This window comes from Eremothecium cymbalariae, chromosome 2 (assembly GCF_000235365.1).
Source record: "Eremothecium cymbalariae DBVPG#7215 chromosome 2, complete sequence".
Taxonomy (NCBI): domain Eukaryota; kingdom Fungi; phylum Ascomycota; class Saccharomycetes; order Saccharomycetales; family Saccharomycetaceae; genus Eremothecium; species Eremothecium cymbalariae.
The window spans coordinates 146,749-165,565 of NC_016450.1; the positions used below are offsets into that span (position 1 = coordinate 146,749).

At 38.0% G+C, this 18,817-nt stretch overlaps 8 protein-coding genes across 8 annotated transcripts, besides 1 other annotated feature; 3 read left to right on the forward strand and 5 right to left on the reverse strand.

Moving 5' to 3' along the window:
- Positions 1 to 12: part of a sequence feature (soloLTR fragment) that runs on past the window's edge.
- Positions 13 to 596: 584 nt separating this feature from the next.
- Positions 597 to 6,629, reverse strand: CCH1 (calcium channel protein CCH1; the record flags this gene model as incomplete). Its single annotated transcript, XM_003644607.1, has 1 exon — positions 597 to 6,629. One exon carries the CDS (start codon positions 6,627 to 6,629, stop codon positions 597 to 599), a length of 6,033 nt encoding a protein of 2,010 aa, XP_003644655.1.
- Positions 6,630 to 6,716: 87 nt separating this feature from the next.
- On the forward strand, positions 6,717 to 8,723 carry GPI1 (phosphatidylinositol N-acetylglucosaminyltransferase; the record flags this gene model as incomplete). The annotated part of the gene is made up of 1 exon (XM_003644608.1): positions 6,717 to 8,723. The coding sequence occupies one exon, from the start codon at positions 6,717 to 6,719 to the stop codon at positions 8,721 to 8,723; it is 2,007 nt and encodes a 668-aa protein (XP_003644656.1).
- A 115-nt stretch (positions 8,724 to 8,838) lies between these two features.
- On the reverse strand, positions 8,839 to 9,150 carry RSM27 (mitochondrial 37S ribosomal protein mS33; the record flags this gene model as incomplete). Its single annotated transcript, XM_003644609.1, has 1 exon — positions 8,839 to 9,150. One exon carries the CDS (start codon positions 9,148 to 9,150, stop codon positions 8,839 to 8,841), a length of 312 nt encoding a protein of 103 aa, XP_003644657.1.
- Positions 9,151 to 9,452: 302 nt separating this feature from the next.
- Positions 9,453 to 10,565, reverse strand: RPS0A (40S ribosomal protein uS2; the record flags this gene model as incomplete). The annotated part of the gene is made up of 2 exons (XM_003644610.1): positions 9,453 to 10,127; positions 10,476 to 10,565. The coding sequence occupies 2 exons, from the start codon at positions 10,563 to 10,565 to the stop codon at positions 9,453 to 9,455; spliced, it is 765 nt and encodes a 254-aa protein (XP_003644658.1).
- An 815-nt stretch (positions 10,566 to 11,380) lies between these two features.
- Ecym_2089 (uncharacterized protein) lies at positions 11,381 to 16,447 on the forward strand (the record flags this gene model as incomplete). The annotated part of the gene is made up of 1 exon (XM_003644611.1): positions 11,381 to 16,447. The coding sequence occupies one exon, from the start codon at positions 11,381 to 11,383 to the stop codon at positions 16,445 to 16,447; it is 5,067 nt and encodes a 1,688-aa protein (XP_003644659.1).
- Positions 16,448 to 16,591: 144 nt separating this feature from the next.
- Positions 16,592 to 17,110, reverse strand: TAH1 (Tah1p; the record flags this gene model as incomplete). The annotated part of the gene is made up of 1 exon (XM_003644612.1): positions 16,592 to 17,110. One exon carries the CDS (start codon positions 17,108 to 17,110, stop codon positions 16,592 to 16,594), a length of 519 nt encoding a protein of 172 aa, XP_003644660.1.
- Positions 17,111 to 17,167: 57 nt separating this feature from the next.
- On the forward strand, positions 17,168 to 17,989 carry YIH1 (Yih1p; the record flags this gene model as incomplete). Its single annotated transcript, XM_003644613.1, has 1 exon — positions 17,168 to 17,989. One exon carries the CDS (start codon positions 17,168 to 17,170, stop codon positions 17,987 to 17,989), a length of 822 nt encoding a protein of 273 aa, XP_003644661.1.
- Positions 17,990 to 18,080: 91 nt separating this feature from the next.
- Positions 18,081 to 18,608, reverse strand: MPP6 (Mpp6p; the record flags this gene model as incomplete). Its single annotated transcript, XM_003644614.1, has 1 exon — positions 18,081 to 18,608. One exon carries the CDS (start codon positions 18,606 to 18,608, stop codon positions 18,081 to 18,083), a length of 528 nt encoding a protein of 175 aa, XP_003644662.1.
- Positions 18,609 to 18,817: the final 209 nt, after the last annotated feature.

An 18,817-nucleotide genomic window follows, 5' to 3' on the forward strand; every position in this document is an offset into this window, starting at 1 on the left:
GGCCCTCGACATAGAACTATTGCGGCACTAGTAAACTGTGGTGTGTGGTATTGTACATTATAGTTATTTAATAGGAAAGTCCGTAAATCCCTTTATTATACTAATTGTGTTCGCATTTCAAAGCCCCTCTGCTTTTATTAGTTTATTAATGCAGATCCACCTAACAGTATTGGAGCTGACCTTTAGCCAAGTATTCAAATACAAAAAAGGTTATATTATTACCAATATTAAAATGGGACCTCGGGAAATATTATTGTCTGCGTAAAACCTCCTCTTGATGGTCGATGACCGTCCATGCCGTGCGATATTCTCAGTAGTATATATAGGTGATCCTAAATAATGCTGATCACATCGGGTGTTATAGTCTGCGATAATTGATGATATTCTCTCAGTTGATCCATTCTCCAGATTGGAATATTATATCGGGTCTCTCCCAATACTCTTGTTCTTGATTCTTGCTTCTTATTTACAGATGAATAATTACTTTTATGGGATATCGATATATGTACTGGGGACAGAATAATAATATTCATAGTATATTATATGAAAAGAAAAAAAAATTGGAAAGTCTCTGCTTATATACTATTATACATATTTTAACTATTTTTTGAAGTATGGTCGTGGATATTTTCTTCTTTTTCATTACGATTTTGGGCACCAATCAGGTTTCTATGCGTTAATGAATCATAAAGTCCTTCTTGAATGTCGCCAGGAGACCACAAAAAGTCATTTACCGTACCGACTTCCGTTTCTGAAAGCTGCAGAAGGTTGTAAGATGGGTCTGATGATATTGGAACAATTGGTGAAGAAGGGGTTGGAACCAGTTTATCCATCGACCCTCTTGATGCTGCTACTTCTGGTAGATCCTTCTTACGGCGTTTGTGCATGACGTACTTCCACCTTGTAACAATCATCTCTAGAACATCGACATTTCTTTCGTTATCTAAGAATTTGTCAACTTTGCCTACCGTATACAACCACTTCACGTATTCGTCAATACCTAAGCAGTCTCTAGGATTGTACTCGGTATACAAGGGAATTTGTTTGATCAACGTAGAGAATTTGATACAACCGTAATAAGCGTTTATCATGTGGACTTCTCTAACGAACCTACAATAAGTTCTTCTCCTTTGAGTTATCTTCTTAATGTCGATGCTATTCAACTCATTGTTTAACTGAACCAAATCAACTTGAACATCATAAGGGTCCGCAGGATTCACACGTATATAGTTTTTCACCAAATTTTTGACTGATAGTCTTCCTTCCCATATCTTAAATGACAAAGGACCATCAAATGAATGCATAAATTTAGGCAACAGGGAGAATTCGATTTCGCCATTTCCATCTGAATCAAATTTATTCCATGCTTTCTTGAACTTTCGAATCTCTTCTCTTCTGGCAACATATCTCTTATCACCTCTATGATACACATAACTGAAGTTTTCGATCATCAAAGAAATGAACATATTCAAGAATATGTACATCGATAAAATATTCCATGACATCATTAAGACGTAGGCATATGGCTTTGAGCCACAATCGGAAAATCCAGTGGAGGGATCTTCATAACAGTATGGTTCACTTACAGTTAAGTCGTGCATGATATAATTCCAACCTTCGCCAAAACTGCATCTGAATAGAACAATCAAACTCTTCGTCACTGTTCTAAAATTTATGTTGCCCGTCGTATGAGAACCTAACCTGGTTAGTCCAAAGATTTGGTTCATTGCAATGGCATATACAAGGAATAGAATACCCCAAGTATATATTAGCGATAATATTGATGGCAAACTAGCCACTGCTGTATTGATCAATTCACTTAAAATATCATTTTGGGGGATTACAAAAATGAATATTATCAGCTGAAACACCGCTTGTATATTTGTGAACCCCAGAACTGGACCCACAAAGTATAGCTGAATTATGTTGAGGGAGAAAGACACGAGAATAATCAAAATTCTCAGAACATCCCATGAATTGCTTCTTAAAAGTTTAAAACCCTTACCAAGCATGTAAATGATCTCATGTACCAAAAATAAAGAAGTCGTTGTCATAAACGTAATATTTGCATATTCATTCAAAGAAAAACTTTCATTATATGTCCTCAATAAAAGTGTCAGGATATGAGCGTACAATACAACCTGAAATGCTACCGTATACCAGAAATATCGACGTTCTACAGCTAATTTGTAGCAGAATTGCCGCAAAGGGCTCATAGTGAAAAGATTTGGTGTTGTTTCTGGCTTAACACGGGATAAGAGCTTTTTAATTTCCAACCAGGCCTTTTCCTCAACTGTTAGAAATGCACTACCTGTAGTCTTTGCATGGTTACCAATAATAAATGAGATAAATAATGTCAAAATGAAAACCATACTCAAAAAGTTGAAGGAAACTAAGAATACCGCGTTTTCTGATGATGCAAAAGAAGATGCAGGAGTGCCTACCCCAGTTGAATTCATGAGGTTGGATAGCAAGTCTATCCACCCTTCCAAAGATACTATTTCGTATAAGCTCCTGAAAGCGCTAACAAATGAGTCCATATGAAGCACAGGTGGGGAATAAACCCTAGGCATTAGTACATCCCAGTTACCAACTGTTTGACTATATTCATTGTAACAAAAATCCATTCCTAAACCGCCATCATTACACACACCTAATCTTCCCCTGAATAAAGACAACCCCCACACAGTGAATGGGAACAAAAGACTCAATGCAATGAGACAAGCCCCAGCGATCTTCGTTATACCATCAAAAAAAACTTGTTTAAAAGTAGTCCTCGCGGTATTGCTAATTGTCAAAAACCTTAATGCTCTTAAAGCGTCTAAACCGCGGAAAACCCGAGCTAATTTTCCATCATTTTTCAGCCATGAAAGAAAGTCGATCCACATGGAGATCAGGACCACTAAGTCAATACAATTCCAAGGATTTAGAATATAAGCATTTGGAGAATAGAGAAAACCGTCTGCGATGGTCTTAACCAAAAATTCCAGTGTAAATAAAGCCACAAATACGCACTCACTAACATTTAACCAGGACCACGAATCTGATTGGAACTTGTTTCTGTAGAGAGGAGTGACATAACATGAGAACATGACCATTAAAATGGTGGACACGAAGGTCAGAGCCACAAAGGTGTCCCTTTTTATGTGATAGAAGTACTTCTTCCTCCCATAAACATTAGTAGTATCTTCGTAAAATACTACACCATCTGTCCTCTTACCCACGCTAGGTTGAACAATCGTTTGGCAGAATTTACGTAACGCATTATTAGGTGGAATAATGAAATAGCTGTAATTAAACATTGGATGGCTTCGTAGAAATTCCAATTTCTCCTCCTCCCAATCATTTAGCTGCAGAGAAAACTTTTTTTTAGGTTCATTGAGGTCATTCGTTTCACCAAATACAACTTCAGGTTTCCTAAAGAAAGGATTATCTTGAATGTATTCTGTAAACTTAAACTTTTTCAGTAATCTCTGCCAATAACTTTTAATAATACTGCGGATAGGTCGAGATTCATCTCGTGAAGTTTCAGGATTCTTTTTCAATTCTTCATAGTTTTGAGCAATGGCTAAAATTGCCGTACCTCTAAACATAAACTGGTGAAAATCTCTAGAGTTTTCATCTCCTTCTCTTCCTAGGAGCTTTTTCTTTATTCTCGATAGCAATGAGGCGTTCTTATACAGTTTAATTCTTTCAGGATAAACGTGTTCAAGGTAGTGTCTAATTTGCAACTTTCTTTTATCACTTTCCTCAACCTTTAAACTTTGGGAAATAACAGCAATAAAGATATTCAAAACCACAGAATTTGCCAAAATAAACCACATAATTATTAAACATGTACCAAAAAACGCATAAGATGATGTAGGGGATTCTTGCTGTAGTAAATATAAAATATCTGTCCAGTTTTCAGTCGATCCAATTATAAATAATGATAAAAACGTATTCAGTAAGGAATACATGCCAAAAGGTTCTTCATCTAATTGCTCCAGAGATACAGTGCCCTCAAAATATACAGAAACAATGAGAGAAACGAGGAATAATAATAGGAAATAGAAGGCTGATAAATTCCATATCATTAGAGCATTTCCTAGAACCCTTTTCCATAAATTTCTTGTAATGCTCAGTGCAACAACAAACCTGTAAAATCTTGATACTTGAAAAAAGCATAACCAGTTATAAGTTTGTCCCAAACGTTCGGGAACATTAGGTTGTGTAATTATTACTGAAATGATGGCACAAATTAGGTCATAGACGTAGTTGGGCTTTGCTAAGAATTTCCAAGGAACTGGAAAATAAATTGCAATTCGGATTATGGATTCGAATAATAATAGGAGACTGACAATTCTTTCAATACGCAACAAGGCATGTATCTTCTCAGTAGTGGTCCATGCTGTTATTGTTGCTTGAGCTATCAAATCAGCAAAGATAACAAGAACAAATACCCATTCAACTTGGTCATATATTCTCCTTATCTTCCCCATGACATTCGGAAATACTGATGCGTTAGCCTTGGTTTTAATCATTTTACCATAATGAAGTAGTTTTCGAACAACTATATTTTGCATCGATCGAGATTCTGTTCTTCGCTCATGTATCATTTCATTAGCTATCTCAAAAGATGAGTATAATACAGCAACGAATAAATTCATCATCCAAACAGTCAAAAAAAAGGTTGAGAAAATAAAAAATATAGCTGCTGCCATATTATCCGAGTCCATGGTAAAATACATCAAGTCTGTGAAAGTGTTTGCACTCATGATGACAAAAATCATTTCGATGGAGTTTATAATATTATCAAAACTAATTCTTCCGTTGTATGGATTTTGGTTTGAAATACACTTCGAATTTGGAGGGCATAAAAACCCCTTATAACCCTGGGCTTCAGTATTATCTGCAAATATATATGGCCTGGGCTCTCCAGTCACTGCATCGATATAACCACCACAGAATTGTTTATCATACAGAAAGGTATCTGCGGGGTCATTAGGATTGATCCAAACACATTGGCGACGGAATGAACCTTGAAAATTTTGTACGCCTAAGATTGCAAAAAAGACCCAAAAATATAGCAACATGAATCCAACATTAAATAACTGGGGAAGGCCATATTTTATACTTTTTAAAATGGAAGAAACACCGGAGTCAGTGTCTGTCAATCTTAAAATTCGGAGGACAGAGAGTGTCTTGAAAATACGAATACGATGGATTAGATCATAATTTTTAAAAGAAAGCATGAAGCTAATCCAAAAGCAGACAGTTGATAAGAAATCCATCCGGTTCCAACTATTACGCATAGCAGCCCTTGGAATTTGAAGTTTTTGTTGTTCGTTAGAATTAACAAATGTCATAGAACTTCTCAAGTTGCTTTTTTGTGAACCGTCATCACCTGTGATAGATTTGAATGGAAATAACTTCTGCATTAATTCTGAACCATATTTAGCTTCCAAGGATCTATAAAACTTCAGAACACCGAGTTGTTGCCACACCGTAGTATATTCTTTCTTATATGCATCAAATAACTGGGAGTCATCCCAAAACCCGAATGCAATTATCTTGATTGCCATCTCAATGGTAAATATACAATTGCATAAAAATATGGCAATATCACTCCAGTTGCTATAGTTGCCCAGAGTACCACTTGCTTGCATATTGTATTGCCTGTATGATATGAAGAAAGTAAACAGGATCAATAATAGCTGACTCATAACTCTATAATTCATGCCCATCAAAAACCTTGCGAACCGCATCCTCAAAAGATTATATGGCGTTATAATGCCCAAGGAAGAACCATATAATATCAAAGGTTCCGGGGTGACTTCGGAAGTTTCTTGGGAATCTTTGTTTTCATCAATAAAGTCAAATGAAACGTTCGGCAGGTTGTCATCATTCTTATCGTAGTCATTAGAAGAACGTTGCTTCGATCTAGATCGTGCTTGAAATTTATTAGAATATAATGGTATATCTATCAGTTCAATCTCTTCAAAATTCGACTCATTATTTTCCGACTCTTGACGATTAGGTATAAGAGCTGATGATAACTTCGATGCCCTCGGTTTAGAACTATCACCTAATCCACTGTCATCGTCCATAGAACTCAACCTTGTATGTTTAGGAAGCCAGGAATTATCGTTTTCTTCCTCCAAAGCATTTATAAATTCCCCTTGCAAATTAAGAAAATCATCTACCTCATGATCTTCAATCATCGAGATCACCTTTGCTGATCTAGGCACTTCACAACTGGGTCTCATTGAACTTACATCAAAACTTCTCCCCCCCGACCCTCTATCCGCTGAATTTCTCCCCATCTGCGGGGTTAGGCTGCCTTTGGAACTGCCCCTCTTATCTAGAAAGCCCTTAATATGGCTACGTACACTCACCGTACTCGGATTCTTACTCGGAATAACCGGCGTGTCTAATCCACTCGTCTGTATCCTCAATATGGGTCGTACTTTATTTAAATCATTTTGATCAACCTCACTAAAAGATGATACAACATCGTTCGTTGGGGTTCGCCCTGATGAACTTGATGCCGGTAACCCATAAAGTGATTGTGGAAAAGCTTGTGCCTGGTTTCTATCTTCACCATCCTTACTTTCCTGAAAAACCTTACCATCTGACTTGTCCTCCATAGCGAATAACCTGCTGGTTCTGATAGCTATAAAAGTCCCTAAAAGCCTCTAAAATGCTTATATTCACTAACCTGCTGATGTTGATCAATGCAACAACTTGACTTAGAGTACATGATTTTTTTTAAAACATCTACCACGAGGCGCATTTATGTGTTCTTAAAATTAGCATCTTCATCTCAAAGATCCGCAGTAGGGTATACCACAAAATATAAGAGATACGTTGCGTCCTTAGGGTTTAGTATGGTCCATGTATACTGGCCTAAAGTTCTACTCGGAAATTCGGAGATAGATGTAGAACTATGTGTAATTGCATACCAGAAAGAGGGAGCAGACCTTGTTGTTTTATCCTTGGTAACGGAGGAACAGTACAAGAGGGAAGTGAATGAACCGTTTGTGAAAATAGGAATAATAGATCGGCATGGTGAGTTTCAGTTTGAATTGCATATGAAGAATGGTGCAAAGGTTAAGGTAATAGAGTTTGTTCCTCCAAAGTTAACGCTAATGCAGTTTTTTTCATTAGAACCTATTTCATTGACTCTCCCTGAGAAGCTGCAGGTCGATTCCTTTGAAGATCATTTAGAGTCGCCTTCCAATTATTTGAAGCTTATGAACTATTCTAAATTGAAGGCGGATAATCAATTGAGGGCATCATTGGACATTATAAATATGTACTACAAGCATTTAGAAACGTTCAACTGTCTGTATCCGGAATATGCTGAGCGTAAGCTGGATTTTACTAAAGTATGGACCAATGCAAAGAAATGGGCGAGGTTGACGTTTGGTTATAGGATATTCTGTCATCTGTTACTTTATTCTGTGGTTGTGATCCGGTTGTCTGCTGGAGGGTTGTCTGCTTTGTTAAATTGGGATAAGCTTCCCTTAATTTCAATATCTGCTACCATGCAACAAATTGACTTGAGAGCTCAGCAAATTTGCTACATACCTGTTCAGTACATGCGTATTAATGGGGGTGTCTCTTTGCAGACTGCAGATCCTCGTTTGACACAAACAGAAAAGCGTAATGTCATCAGTTCTGGAAAACCGAACGATCGGCGAAAGAGTTTTTCTTTCCAGAGTTTACCATGCGAGTATTATCCTGATTATATCAGATTGTATAACACATTGTGGCTTATTGCCAACGATGTGTCATTAGGTGTTACACTTGGAGCTTTGCTACTTGAGAAAAGGATCCCACTTTCGCAAGCTTTGCATTTTGGGTTACATGTTGCTTTATTCGAATATCCTATTAGAATTACAAAATTTTTAGTTGAGAACCCATTTGGAATTAAACTTAATGCAGAATTATCCAAATTCTTGAGTGAACTCTTTATATGGATAATGCAATTTGCGTATACACTGTTTATTGCTCCACTCAGCCTCACATCAACATTGGATAAATTCATTTTATTTGTTGCTCATATATCTACTTTATTTGGTGCAACACTAGCTTTGGCAATATTCGTTGACTGTATTTCACTTTTATCTTTGCATATTTCACTGTTTTACTTGATCAGTGCCAGGTTGTACCGTTGGCAGATCACTGTAATGGCGGCTCTGTTTTATTTGTTTTGGGGAAAAAAGATTAATGTGCTAAGGAACAGAATCGATAATCATACGTTTAATTTGGACCAAATGCTAATGGGTACTCTAATATTTATCGTTTTAATCTTTCTCTTTCCCACTGTACTTGCATTCTATCTTACTTACACAATTATGAAGCTCTTATTCGTTGCAATAAGCACAGTATTAAAATCTCTGATGGCTTTATTAAACCATTTCCCACTATTTGCACTCCTATTAAGGCTGAAAGATCCCAGGCGATTACCGGGAGGAATATCCATAAAATTAAAAGGGTTTAATTATGTGTTAGAAAATAATCCTTTAAAAGTTTCTATGATGTTTCAGCCTTACGCTGATTCAATGTCCATTGTCGCACAGAAATTTATGTCCCTTAAAACCATACATGATGTAATTTTGGGTCAGCCAATTATGGTTCATCAAGTTAGCTTATACCATGTCTTATACTCATCACTACCATTGAAACCAGTTGACACTAACCTCATATGGAAAGAATTAGAACAATTGATGACTTGAAATGACCTTTTCCTTCTTAACTTTTTGCACTACATATATGTAATCAAATAAACTTTTGTATTTACAGATATACCCCGACCAATGCACTATACATATACATGGGGTCTCATGAAGACTACTTCTTCTTCTTGTCCGTACTTGGTCCCTTCTTTTTTGCAGGCGCACCTTTACCTCTACGCTTCCTCAGCTCTACCATTGAGGTTCTATATGCTTCTTCCTCATCAGTGAACGTGAAACCTGGATATAGTGACTTTAGCTGTTTGAACTTGATGAAATCTGGGTTTGGATAGTAATTTGCAATAGCTGGTCCCTTCAGTCTTTTTGACAAAATCTTAGCACCTGTCCGTACACCACTGGGGTTGAAGTTCTGGTCAAATATCTTGGCTGAAAGCTCACTGAGCCTCAGAAGCTTATCTTTAGAAACCATTATATGCCTCAGGAAGCCTTCTGTTTAACAGCACTTTTAACCTCAGAAGATTAACTTTGAATCGGTTTGATGATGTTGCAAAATTTAAATGTCGTAATAAAATAAACACTTTACACGAAGACATAGTTTAAGTGGTAACTTCAGGCATCCAGCAGAGATACCAGTATGCCAAGCAGCAATGGGTAAAAACGATATTCATCATATTATACTAGGCTTATATAATTTGATAAAGGAGGATGAAGCGTTGATTATACAAAGATTCTTTTAATATACGAAGCCGTGAGGTACTAATGATAAGTTGATTACCAGGAGGCAACTTCTTCAGATTGACCTTCAGCCCAGTCGGCAGCTTCAGTCTGCTCTTCAGCAGCGACTTCTTCCTTGGCTTCTTCGTCAACGTCAGCAGCAGCAGCCTCGTCAGCAGCAGCTTGTAGTTCGATCTCTTCTGGGTCTCTGTAGAAGTACAAATCTGGCATGATGGACCATGGTTGAGTTCTGTCAACCAAAGCACCTCTTAGTCTCAAGACCTCTCTGGCCAATAGGTACCAGATCAAACCAATGGAGTGCTTACCTCTGTTGTTACATGGGATAGCAACATCAACGTATTCAGATGGAGATTCCAAGTCAGTCAAAGCAATGACTGGAATGCTAACGTAGGAAGCTTCCTTGATGGCTTGAGCATCAGACCTTGGGTCGGTGACAATGACCAATCTTGGCTCCTTGAAAGATCTGGTGATGTAGTTGGTGAAAGAACCTGGAGTAAATCTACCAGCGATGGCGGTAGCACCAGTGTGGGCGGAGAACTTTAGGACAGCTCTTTGACCGTAAGTTCTGGAAGAAATACCAACAACATCTTCAGGGTTTGCAATAGCAGCGATAATTCTGGCAGCCAAAACAATCTTCTCCCAGGTCTTACCGATGTTGATGATGTTAACACCATCTGGTCTGGTCTTGAAGAGATATGGTTCTTGGTGGACCTATTAAGAATCGGTTAGTAAACTGAAGTTCAAATATGCAAGACACCATGAAAATATTGGATTTAAAATAATAATATTAAAAGGATCAAATATCGAAAACGAGACAAAATCTTGGTATTATGCCCGTTTTTTTCTTCTGTAAAACAACTCCGACTGCTTGCAGTACAACACTCCCAGCAGTCTACGGGCCCTCCTTCAATTTTATTCCGCTCACCATCTTCAAACACTTCTCGGGCATATCATTCCTTTTCTTGTATCTTTTATCATAAACCCTCTAGAAATATTTCTCATCCATTACTATCTCAGTTCAGTGCAATGTCAAAAAATTGTACCACATAGAACACATACTTGAACGTTCTTGGAACCCAAGTGAACGTTAGCAGCCAACAACAATTGGGCGTCTTCTGGAGTCAAGTCAAAAGTAGCTGGTAAGGACATTCTTGCTATCTCTTCTTGAAAATTATACCTGGGGTTCCTCTTACTGCAGATCGAGTATCGAAGTACTTAAGCTTCACCAATGCACTTCATTCAAAACTATTATTTTTTCATGCGCGGACGGGAGATGTGCTGGCGGGTAGGAGTCCCCACCGCAGCCCTGCCCCCCGTTAGAGGGGACCCCCTCCCGCGCGAGCTTACCACCGTGCGGGCTGTCTGCCTAGCCGCTCCGAGCAGCTAGGCAGACCGCCGTATGTACCTAGAAGGTCACGTGCCACCGTCCACCTCCCTCTCTCTTGCTGCTGTCTGCAGCGCGCATCGCATCCCACCATCGTCCACATGGTGGCAACTCACGCTCCAGGCCGAAGTGGACTCCGTAGCCTGGCCTATCTGCCGTACAAACTTTTTGTGGACTGGGGGAGTCCCTTCCACCTGCCCGCTACCGCTCTGCTAGGAGGTGTGGGAGGGGGAGGCGGACACACTAAGCCATGGTTGTTTGCAGGCACGTGAGCAAATATAAATGTACGGATGTATCATATATGTATGGGTGTATATGTCAAGTTGCAGGACTGTTTTGACGTTCATGGTGATGATTGGGACAAAGACAAAGATTAGAAAGTCATTACTAGCTCGGCGGCTAAAAGTAGGGTGGCGAGGTAATAATAAATAAAATAAAACAAATATAAACAAAACAAGTATTAGAACCATAGCAAAACACTTAGAGGGGACTGTTGAGAGAAGAACTTACGTAGAAAGTAGCTAGGGGCCGGATAGATTACAAGGAGTGTGTGACAAAGTCAGGGACGGAAGGAATATAAATGGACACAAGTTACTACTTTGATACAGATAGCAACCAGGTTGTTACGGTGCCTGATCTCGCAACGGGATTGGATCGATTTGATGATGAAGATGGAGAATATGTATTTCGGGGAGAGGCTATGCGAAGGGGGCGATATGGTAACGATATGGATAGGAGGGTTAGTGGTGGAGGAACTTGGAGGAGTAGAGGTGGACATAATCTTGCGGATAAGGTGCTATGTGAATACGCAGAGGAGACAAAGAGGATGTTTACGCATTTACAGGAGGTTTTTATGTTTCAAAAGGACAGCTGTAAGAACATTTACGATTATTTTGTGGCATTAGTTGAGTCGCGCAGACGTGGGGATAGGAATAACTTTGAGAAGGCGGTAGATTCGTTATATGCTGATTATGTATTGGGACCTAATAGTAACTTTTACAAGTGGTACCGATTTGTGTACGGTGAAGATGAGTTACCACACTGGGCGTACGGGACGCTTAACGATCGTATTACACAGATTGCATTGTACTTGTTGATATGGGGGGAGGCGAATAATCTACGGTTTATGCCTGAGTTGCTATGCTACATTTTTTCTATTATGTGCAATCATTATTACGCAAATATACTTCATGATGCAAAGGATGTGGAACCATTTTTGGAGCATGCAATTACACCTATCTATAATTATTATTACTCGCAGCTAACATCAGGTAGAGATCATTCTATGATCGTTGGGTACGATGACATAAACCAGTGCTTTTGGAACCGGACATTCATTTACATGCTTCCAGTTAAGAATATAGGTCCTATGAATACAATTTTAACAGATGAGCATTATTCTTACTTCAATAGGGTCAACTGGGAAAAATGTCTCGTAAAGACTTATTATGAAAAGAGGACGTGGTTTCATGTGGTGACCAACTTCCACAGGGTCTTGGTGATGCACTTGTCAATGTATTGGTATTTTTTGGCTTTTAATACTCAACCTTTATTCACAGGGGATTATTCAGTGGATCAGATGAACAGTCCACCATTACATGTTCTTTTCCTTTTATTGTCATTTTCTGGCGTGATTGCTTCGGTTATAACTTGGGGAGCTTTGATTGGTGAGGTCATCTTTATTCCAAGAAGTTCTCCTGTGGCGACTCCTATTCTCGGCAGATTGACTGTGACTACTCTTTCTGTGTTGGCAAATTTGGTGCCTCCTAGTGTGTTTCTTGCACTTGATCTTCCAATATTATATTCAGGGTATGGTTTAGTAATCTCAATAGCACAATTCGCGTTTTCTGTCATTACTGTTGTGTATTACACGTTACAACCATTGAAGCACTTATACACCAAGGCCAAGGATGATCCATTTACATCTAATATTTACCCATTATCAAGGAATTCTCAAATGGCGTCAGTGACTATGTGGATTCTTATTTTTGCTTCCAAATTCGTTGAATCGTATTACTTTTTGACAGTATCTGTAAAAGATCCAATTAGAGAATTATATGTTCTCCAGATAAACAATTGCAACGAAGATGCCTGGTTAGGAAAATGGATTTGTGAAAATCATGGCAAAATTGTGACTGCTTTACTCATACTTACCCACTGTGTCCTTTTCTTTCTAGACACCTATCTATGGTACATTATCTATAGTACGCTGTTCTCAACATTGAGAGCAGTTCACCTCGGTATTACTGCATGGACACCATGGAAAAATATCTTTTATGAATTACCGCAAAGGTTTTGTGAGAAAATGTTGTTACGAAAAACGGTTACTGATGAAGAATATGATGAGGATAACGAGGTTCGTAACAATACTAAGATCGAAGGCAGAAATGGTACCACCTATGATATTCTTTCCTTTGGAGCCATTTGGAATGAAATTGTTTTATCAATGTATAGAGAACATATTTTATCGTATGAACATGTTTCGAGGTTAAAATACCATATAGATGATAAGGGTGTATTGCAAAGCCCAGAACTTTTCTCCAACAGAAAATTAAAGGTTTTTAAACGATCAGTATTTGGGAAATCTGCTGAAGCAAAAAGAAGACTTGGATTCTTTGCAAAGTCATTATCATGTCCAATTCCAGATCTCGTACCCATCTCAGAGATGCCCATGTTTACAGTGTTAATCCCCCATTTCAAAGAAAAAATAATTTTGAGTATCAAGGATATTGTAAAGGGTGAAAGTGATAGTACTCATGTTATCTTGTTGGAGTATTTGAAATTATTGTATGCCGATGATTGGAAAACATTTATTCAAGAGACAGGATCTTTGTATAATGAAGATGAGGAAAAGATAGATGGGTCCATTCTAAATAGTGAGAACCTAGAAGAAAGGGCCATGTTTAGTCTGCCATATTCATTTGCTGGTTTCAAAACGGATACCCCTGAATACACTCTAAGAACGAGAATATGGGCAAGTTTAAGAACTCAAACTTTATATCGTACGCTTGTTGGATTTATGAAGTATAAAGATGCTATATCTATATTGCATCGAAATGAAACCAAATGCACTTTAGAGGAGGCTTCAGAAATGTCACTATCTAAATTTAGAATCGTATGTTCGATGCAAAGAATGTTCAAATTTACTCATGAAGAACTTGAAGACAGAGATTATATAATGTCTGTGTTTCCCAATTTGCAAATTGCGTCGGTGGAAGAAGAATATGATCGTGAAACTGGAAAGAAAATATATTACAGTTGTTTGATAGATGGTTATTGTGATACTACAGAGGATGGGAAATGGAAACCCAGATATAAGATTCGTTTGTCGGGGAATCCAATAATTGGCGATGGAAAATCGGATAATCAAAACCATGCGATAATATTTTGTAGAGGAGAATATTTGCAATTAATCGATGCCAATCAAGATAATTATTTACAGGAATGTTTAAAAATTAGGAGTGTTCTAAGTGAATTCGAAAATGATATCCCATATAGGGTAGGTTCAGAGGTAGATGCAGGAACTGCGGTGAGTCCCGTAGCCATTGTTGGTTCTCGTGAGCATGTTTTCTCTGAGAAAACTGGTGTTCTTGGTGATATTGCAGCTGGTAAAGAACAAGTATTTGGCACCTTATTTGCACGTACGTTATCCTATATTGGTGGGAAATTACACTACGGTCATCCAGATTTTGTTAATGTTGTGTTTGTGGCACCTAGAGGAGGCGTTTCGAAAGCACAGAAAGGTTTACACTTGAGTGAAGATGTATTCGTTGGTATGAATTCCATTTTAAGAGGCGGTAGAATCAAACACTGTGAGTATACACAGTGTGGCAAGGGCAGGGATCTTGGATTTGGGTCAATTCTCAACTTTGCGACTAAAATTAGTGCTGGTATGGGCGAACAGATATTATCTAGAGAATATTTTTACCTATGTTCGAATCTTCCGTTGGACCGTTTTCTCAGTTTCTACTATGCACATCCAGGTTATTATTTGAATAACGCTTCAATTATTTTATCTATAACTTTGTTCATGGCATTGATTTTAAATATTGCTGTTCTTGTTGATAGCAGCGAAATTTGTGATGACACATCAAATCCTAACACAAGACCACCTCAACCTAGTTGTGCTAATATAATGCCCGTTATCAGATGGCTAAGAAGATCTGTTTTAAGTATATTTGTTGTTTCCACTGCATCTTTCTTTCCAATGTTCATTGAAGATATAAGCGAAAAAAGTTTATTAACTGGTGTAAGAAGGATACTCAAACATTTGGTTACAGGAGCCCCAATGTTTGAAATATTTGTTTGTAAAATCTTTTCCGGTTCAATAATAAATGATTTATACGCCGGTGGTGCTCGATATATCTCCACAGGACGTGGATTGGCTGTCATTAGGGTATCATTTGCGAATTTGTACTCTAAGTTCGCTCCAGAGAGCTTTTACTTTTCATTCTGCTGCTTGCTTGTCCTTATGTTTGCTAGTTCAACGATGTGGGACCCTTTATTAATATATTTCTGGTTTACAATTTCAGCATTATTGATGTCTCCATTCATTTTTAATCCAAATCAATTTTCTTGGAACGATTTCATCGTTGATTATAAAAACTACTGGAAATGGTTAACAAGCAGTCGTATTGGTGCGAATGCAGATTCGTGGGTATCATACACTCGTAACTACCATTTGAGAAATTCCAATTTACAAACTTCTTTCATTGGAGCTCCAAAGATTAAGGAGTTGTTAAGTGTTTCTAAGCGGACAATTTGGGCATTATTGATTTTCATTCCATATATATTTTTTAACTCTAAGAGTTCCTTCGCTTTTGATACCAATACCATGCAATTTGTTGTTATGCGTATTGTTATACTTTCCGCTCTCCCAATTGCATTAGATGCAGCCTGGTTATTAATCTTGTTTGCTACATCCATGAGTCTTGGCCCAATGATGAAAAAGACGGCACCAAGTTTTGCCAAAGTAATGAGTTCAATTGCACATGGTTTTGGTATTATCTCACATGTTGTATCCTTCGGTATAATGTGTGTATTGCAAAAATGGGATTTAAACTTTATCATCGTTAGCCTGCTTACTGCTACTCTGTTGGAATCCCTGTTTCTAAGCATAATTGGATTACTTGATTTTTCATCTAACAAATATGCAGAAAAGTCAAACTTTGCATGGTGGTCTGGCCAATGGTTTAAAGAAGAAGTCACCTGGAGGTTATGTATAGAGCCATTATTTGAGTATATTCGCAAGATTTTGGAATTGAGCTGGTTTTGCGCAGACTTTGTATTAGGACACTTGCTTTTATTCTTCCAAATCCCGATTCTATTGGTGCCTAACGTGAACAAGATTCATTCATTCATGTTGTTTTGGAAGAAGGCAGGATATCAAATTAGACCTTTGCTATTTTCAAGAAAGATAAAGAAAAAGAGGCAAAGAATTGCAAGGCTATACTCCATAATATTTGTGGTCATGCTAGCCATATTTGTTGTCTTATTTGTAAGCCCTTTGGTTCTGGACAAAGTGTTCCACCTAAGATTTGAACACACTGTACCCGCCAAAATACGTGTTTTATTCCACACGGACCCAAGGCCTTACATTTATAAAACTGGTCAAGGATTTAGAAAAGTAAACGGAGAAAGGATGTGATGGGCATCATGAGGACCTAGGAAACTATGTATTCATTAAGCTGTAATAACACTTGGAAAAAAAAAAGAAGGGCAATTTTTTTAGTCGTCTGTTCTAATAATTGAACTACTCTTGGTATATTAATTATTCATCCTTTGTTAACACTTAAAGATCTCTGAATTCTATAGGAAGGCTGTCCACGTCACAAATGTGAACCTTTATTCGATTTGAATCATTTCCTGTATTTAAACCCCTCGTCTTTCCGGTTGTCTCTTGTTCCCGTGAAGGTGGCACTAGATGTTTTAATGCAGTAATCCGCCTCCATTCCAACTTTTGTTTCGTTTTACTATCCATACCTGTCTTAAAACTTACCTTATTTAATCCTTTATCACACGCATTTACTGCTTCTTGCCATCTTTCCAACTTAATCAGTGCTGTTGCCATGTTAGAGAAATAGATAGGGTTTGATGAATCTAAAGCACATGCTTTTTCATAGTATAAGATAGCAGTTTCATAATCTCCATTCTTAAAGAAGGTATTCCCTTTAACCTTTAAATCTTCTGCTGTTTCATTCATTGATTCTAATACAATCCGTCTGCCTACTTTAGCATCGTATTCATAGATGTATGAGTACTTGATAAATAGTTTCACTATTTTTTTTTTCAATTTGGACTTCAAAAGCATCTTCAAATGTTTAACTAGGACTTGTAATGAGGAAACACAAATTGGAAGACATTACAGATGAGTGAGGTTGAAGAACTAGATGAGGAACTTGCAGCAATCGAGGCGATCTATCCTAATCATGTAAATAGAATAAATGACACTAGAGTTGCAATAAGCGTCCCTCAACATGACGATGTCTCTATTCAAATGACATTTCCCACTGCGTACCCTGCCCAAGAACCACCAAATATACTTGAAGTATCTGTGACTAATGAAAGAGCAAGATGCTATGATAAAAAATATTTAAAATCTCTGTTTGAAGAAGTAATGGGATCTGTGTATCATCAGGGCTCTGTATGTGTGTTTGATTTCTTAACTGAGTTGGATGGTATTTTATATGTCGAAGAACAAGCCATAGAGGATAAAGAACCGGAAAATAATGAAGACCAGACCGAGTTACACCTGGATCCATTTGCAGGATGGATACAAAGTGAGCCCGTAACTGACCGTGCTTCAACATTTATTGCATTCGCAGCTCACGTGAACTCGGAAGAGGAAGCATTTAAGAAGTTAGATCTTCTGAAGACTGATAGAAGGATCATGAAGGCAACTCACGTAATGGCAGCTTGGAGAATTCAGGGCTCTGGAGGGATTACATATCAAGACAGTGATGATGACGGTGAGACCGCTGCAGGTGGCCGAATGTTGCATTTGCTTACGATTATGGATGCGTGGAATGTCATCGTTGCTGTATCCAGATGGTTTGGAGGGATACGCCTTGGTCCTGACAGATTCAAGCATATAAATTCGACTACCAGAGAAGCCATAGTTAGAGGAGGCTTTGTTAATGAGTCGAAAAGTGGTGGTTCCTCAGCTGTTAAACAGGGCAAGAAAAAATAACGTCGTAATATACATTAGTATTAATGATACACACTGTATACAATAAAATAGTCAATATGCGTATGATGGGGGTATCTATATCTTGTTTCCATTACTTTTTAGGCTTCTTGGTTTTAGCATTCGATCTCACATCTGTATTGCTACCTTTTTTAGGTCTTTTGGTATTTTTTCCAGAATTCCATAAATCCTCCAAGGACTCATCTCTTGTTCTCTTCCTTATAGCTACAGGGGCCAAATCACTGGGATCTTGTGTATCGATAGAAGCAGTAGTAGAGGCAGCAGTAGTTTTTTCAGTTGAAGTGTATACTTTTCTTCCGATGTTAAGCGATGAACTAGGAAGAGTTTCTTGTTCTTTACCATCGACTCCAATATTATCCGCCAAATTGAATCTACGCACGGCTGTATGTCCCATCACTGTCATTTGCTTGGGCTTTAAAATTCTCTTGAGGTACTTTTCACTACCCTTTAGCTTCCATTGAGAAGAATCCGTTGGTGTCTTGGTATAGCCCTTCTGCTCCTGTCCTTCCACTTGGTCGTCCACATGCCTCATAAACTTCATGTTCATCACACGGCTTGATAACTTTCCAGAAACTGCATTGCCACCTCCTTTACCTGTCATTTGCACAAATAACTTCAATATCTACTATCCATCTGTTGCCACAAGAAGGATTACTTAGTATGATTGGTTCTATATCAGTTACGATGATCTATGCATAATTTTGAGTACAAATTAATATGTCCGAATATGTTCTACCGTCAGGTGCTATATCGGACAAAGGGTTCTTTTTTCTTTTTTCACAAAATTGAAGAAACTGAAAATTTTTTGAA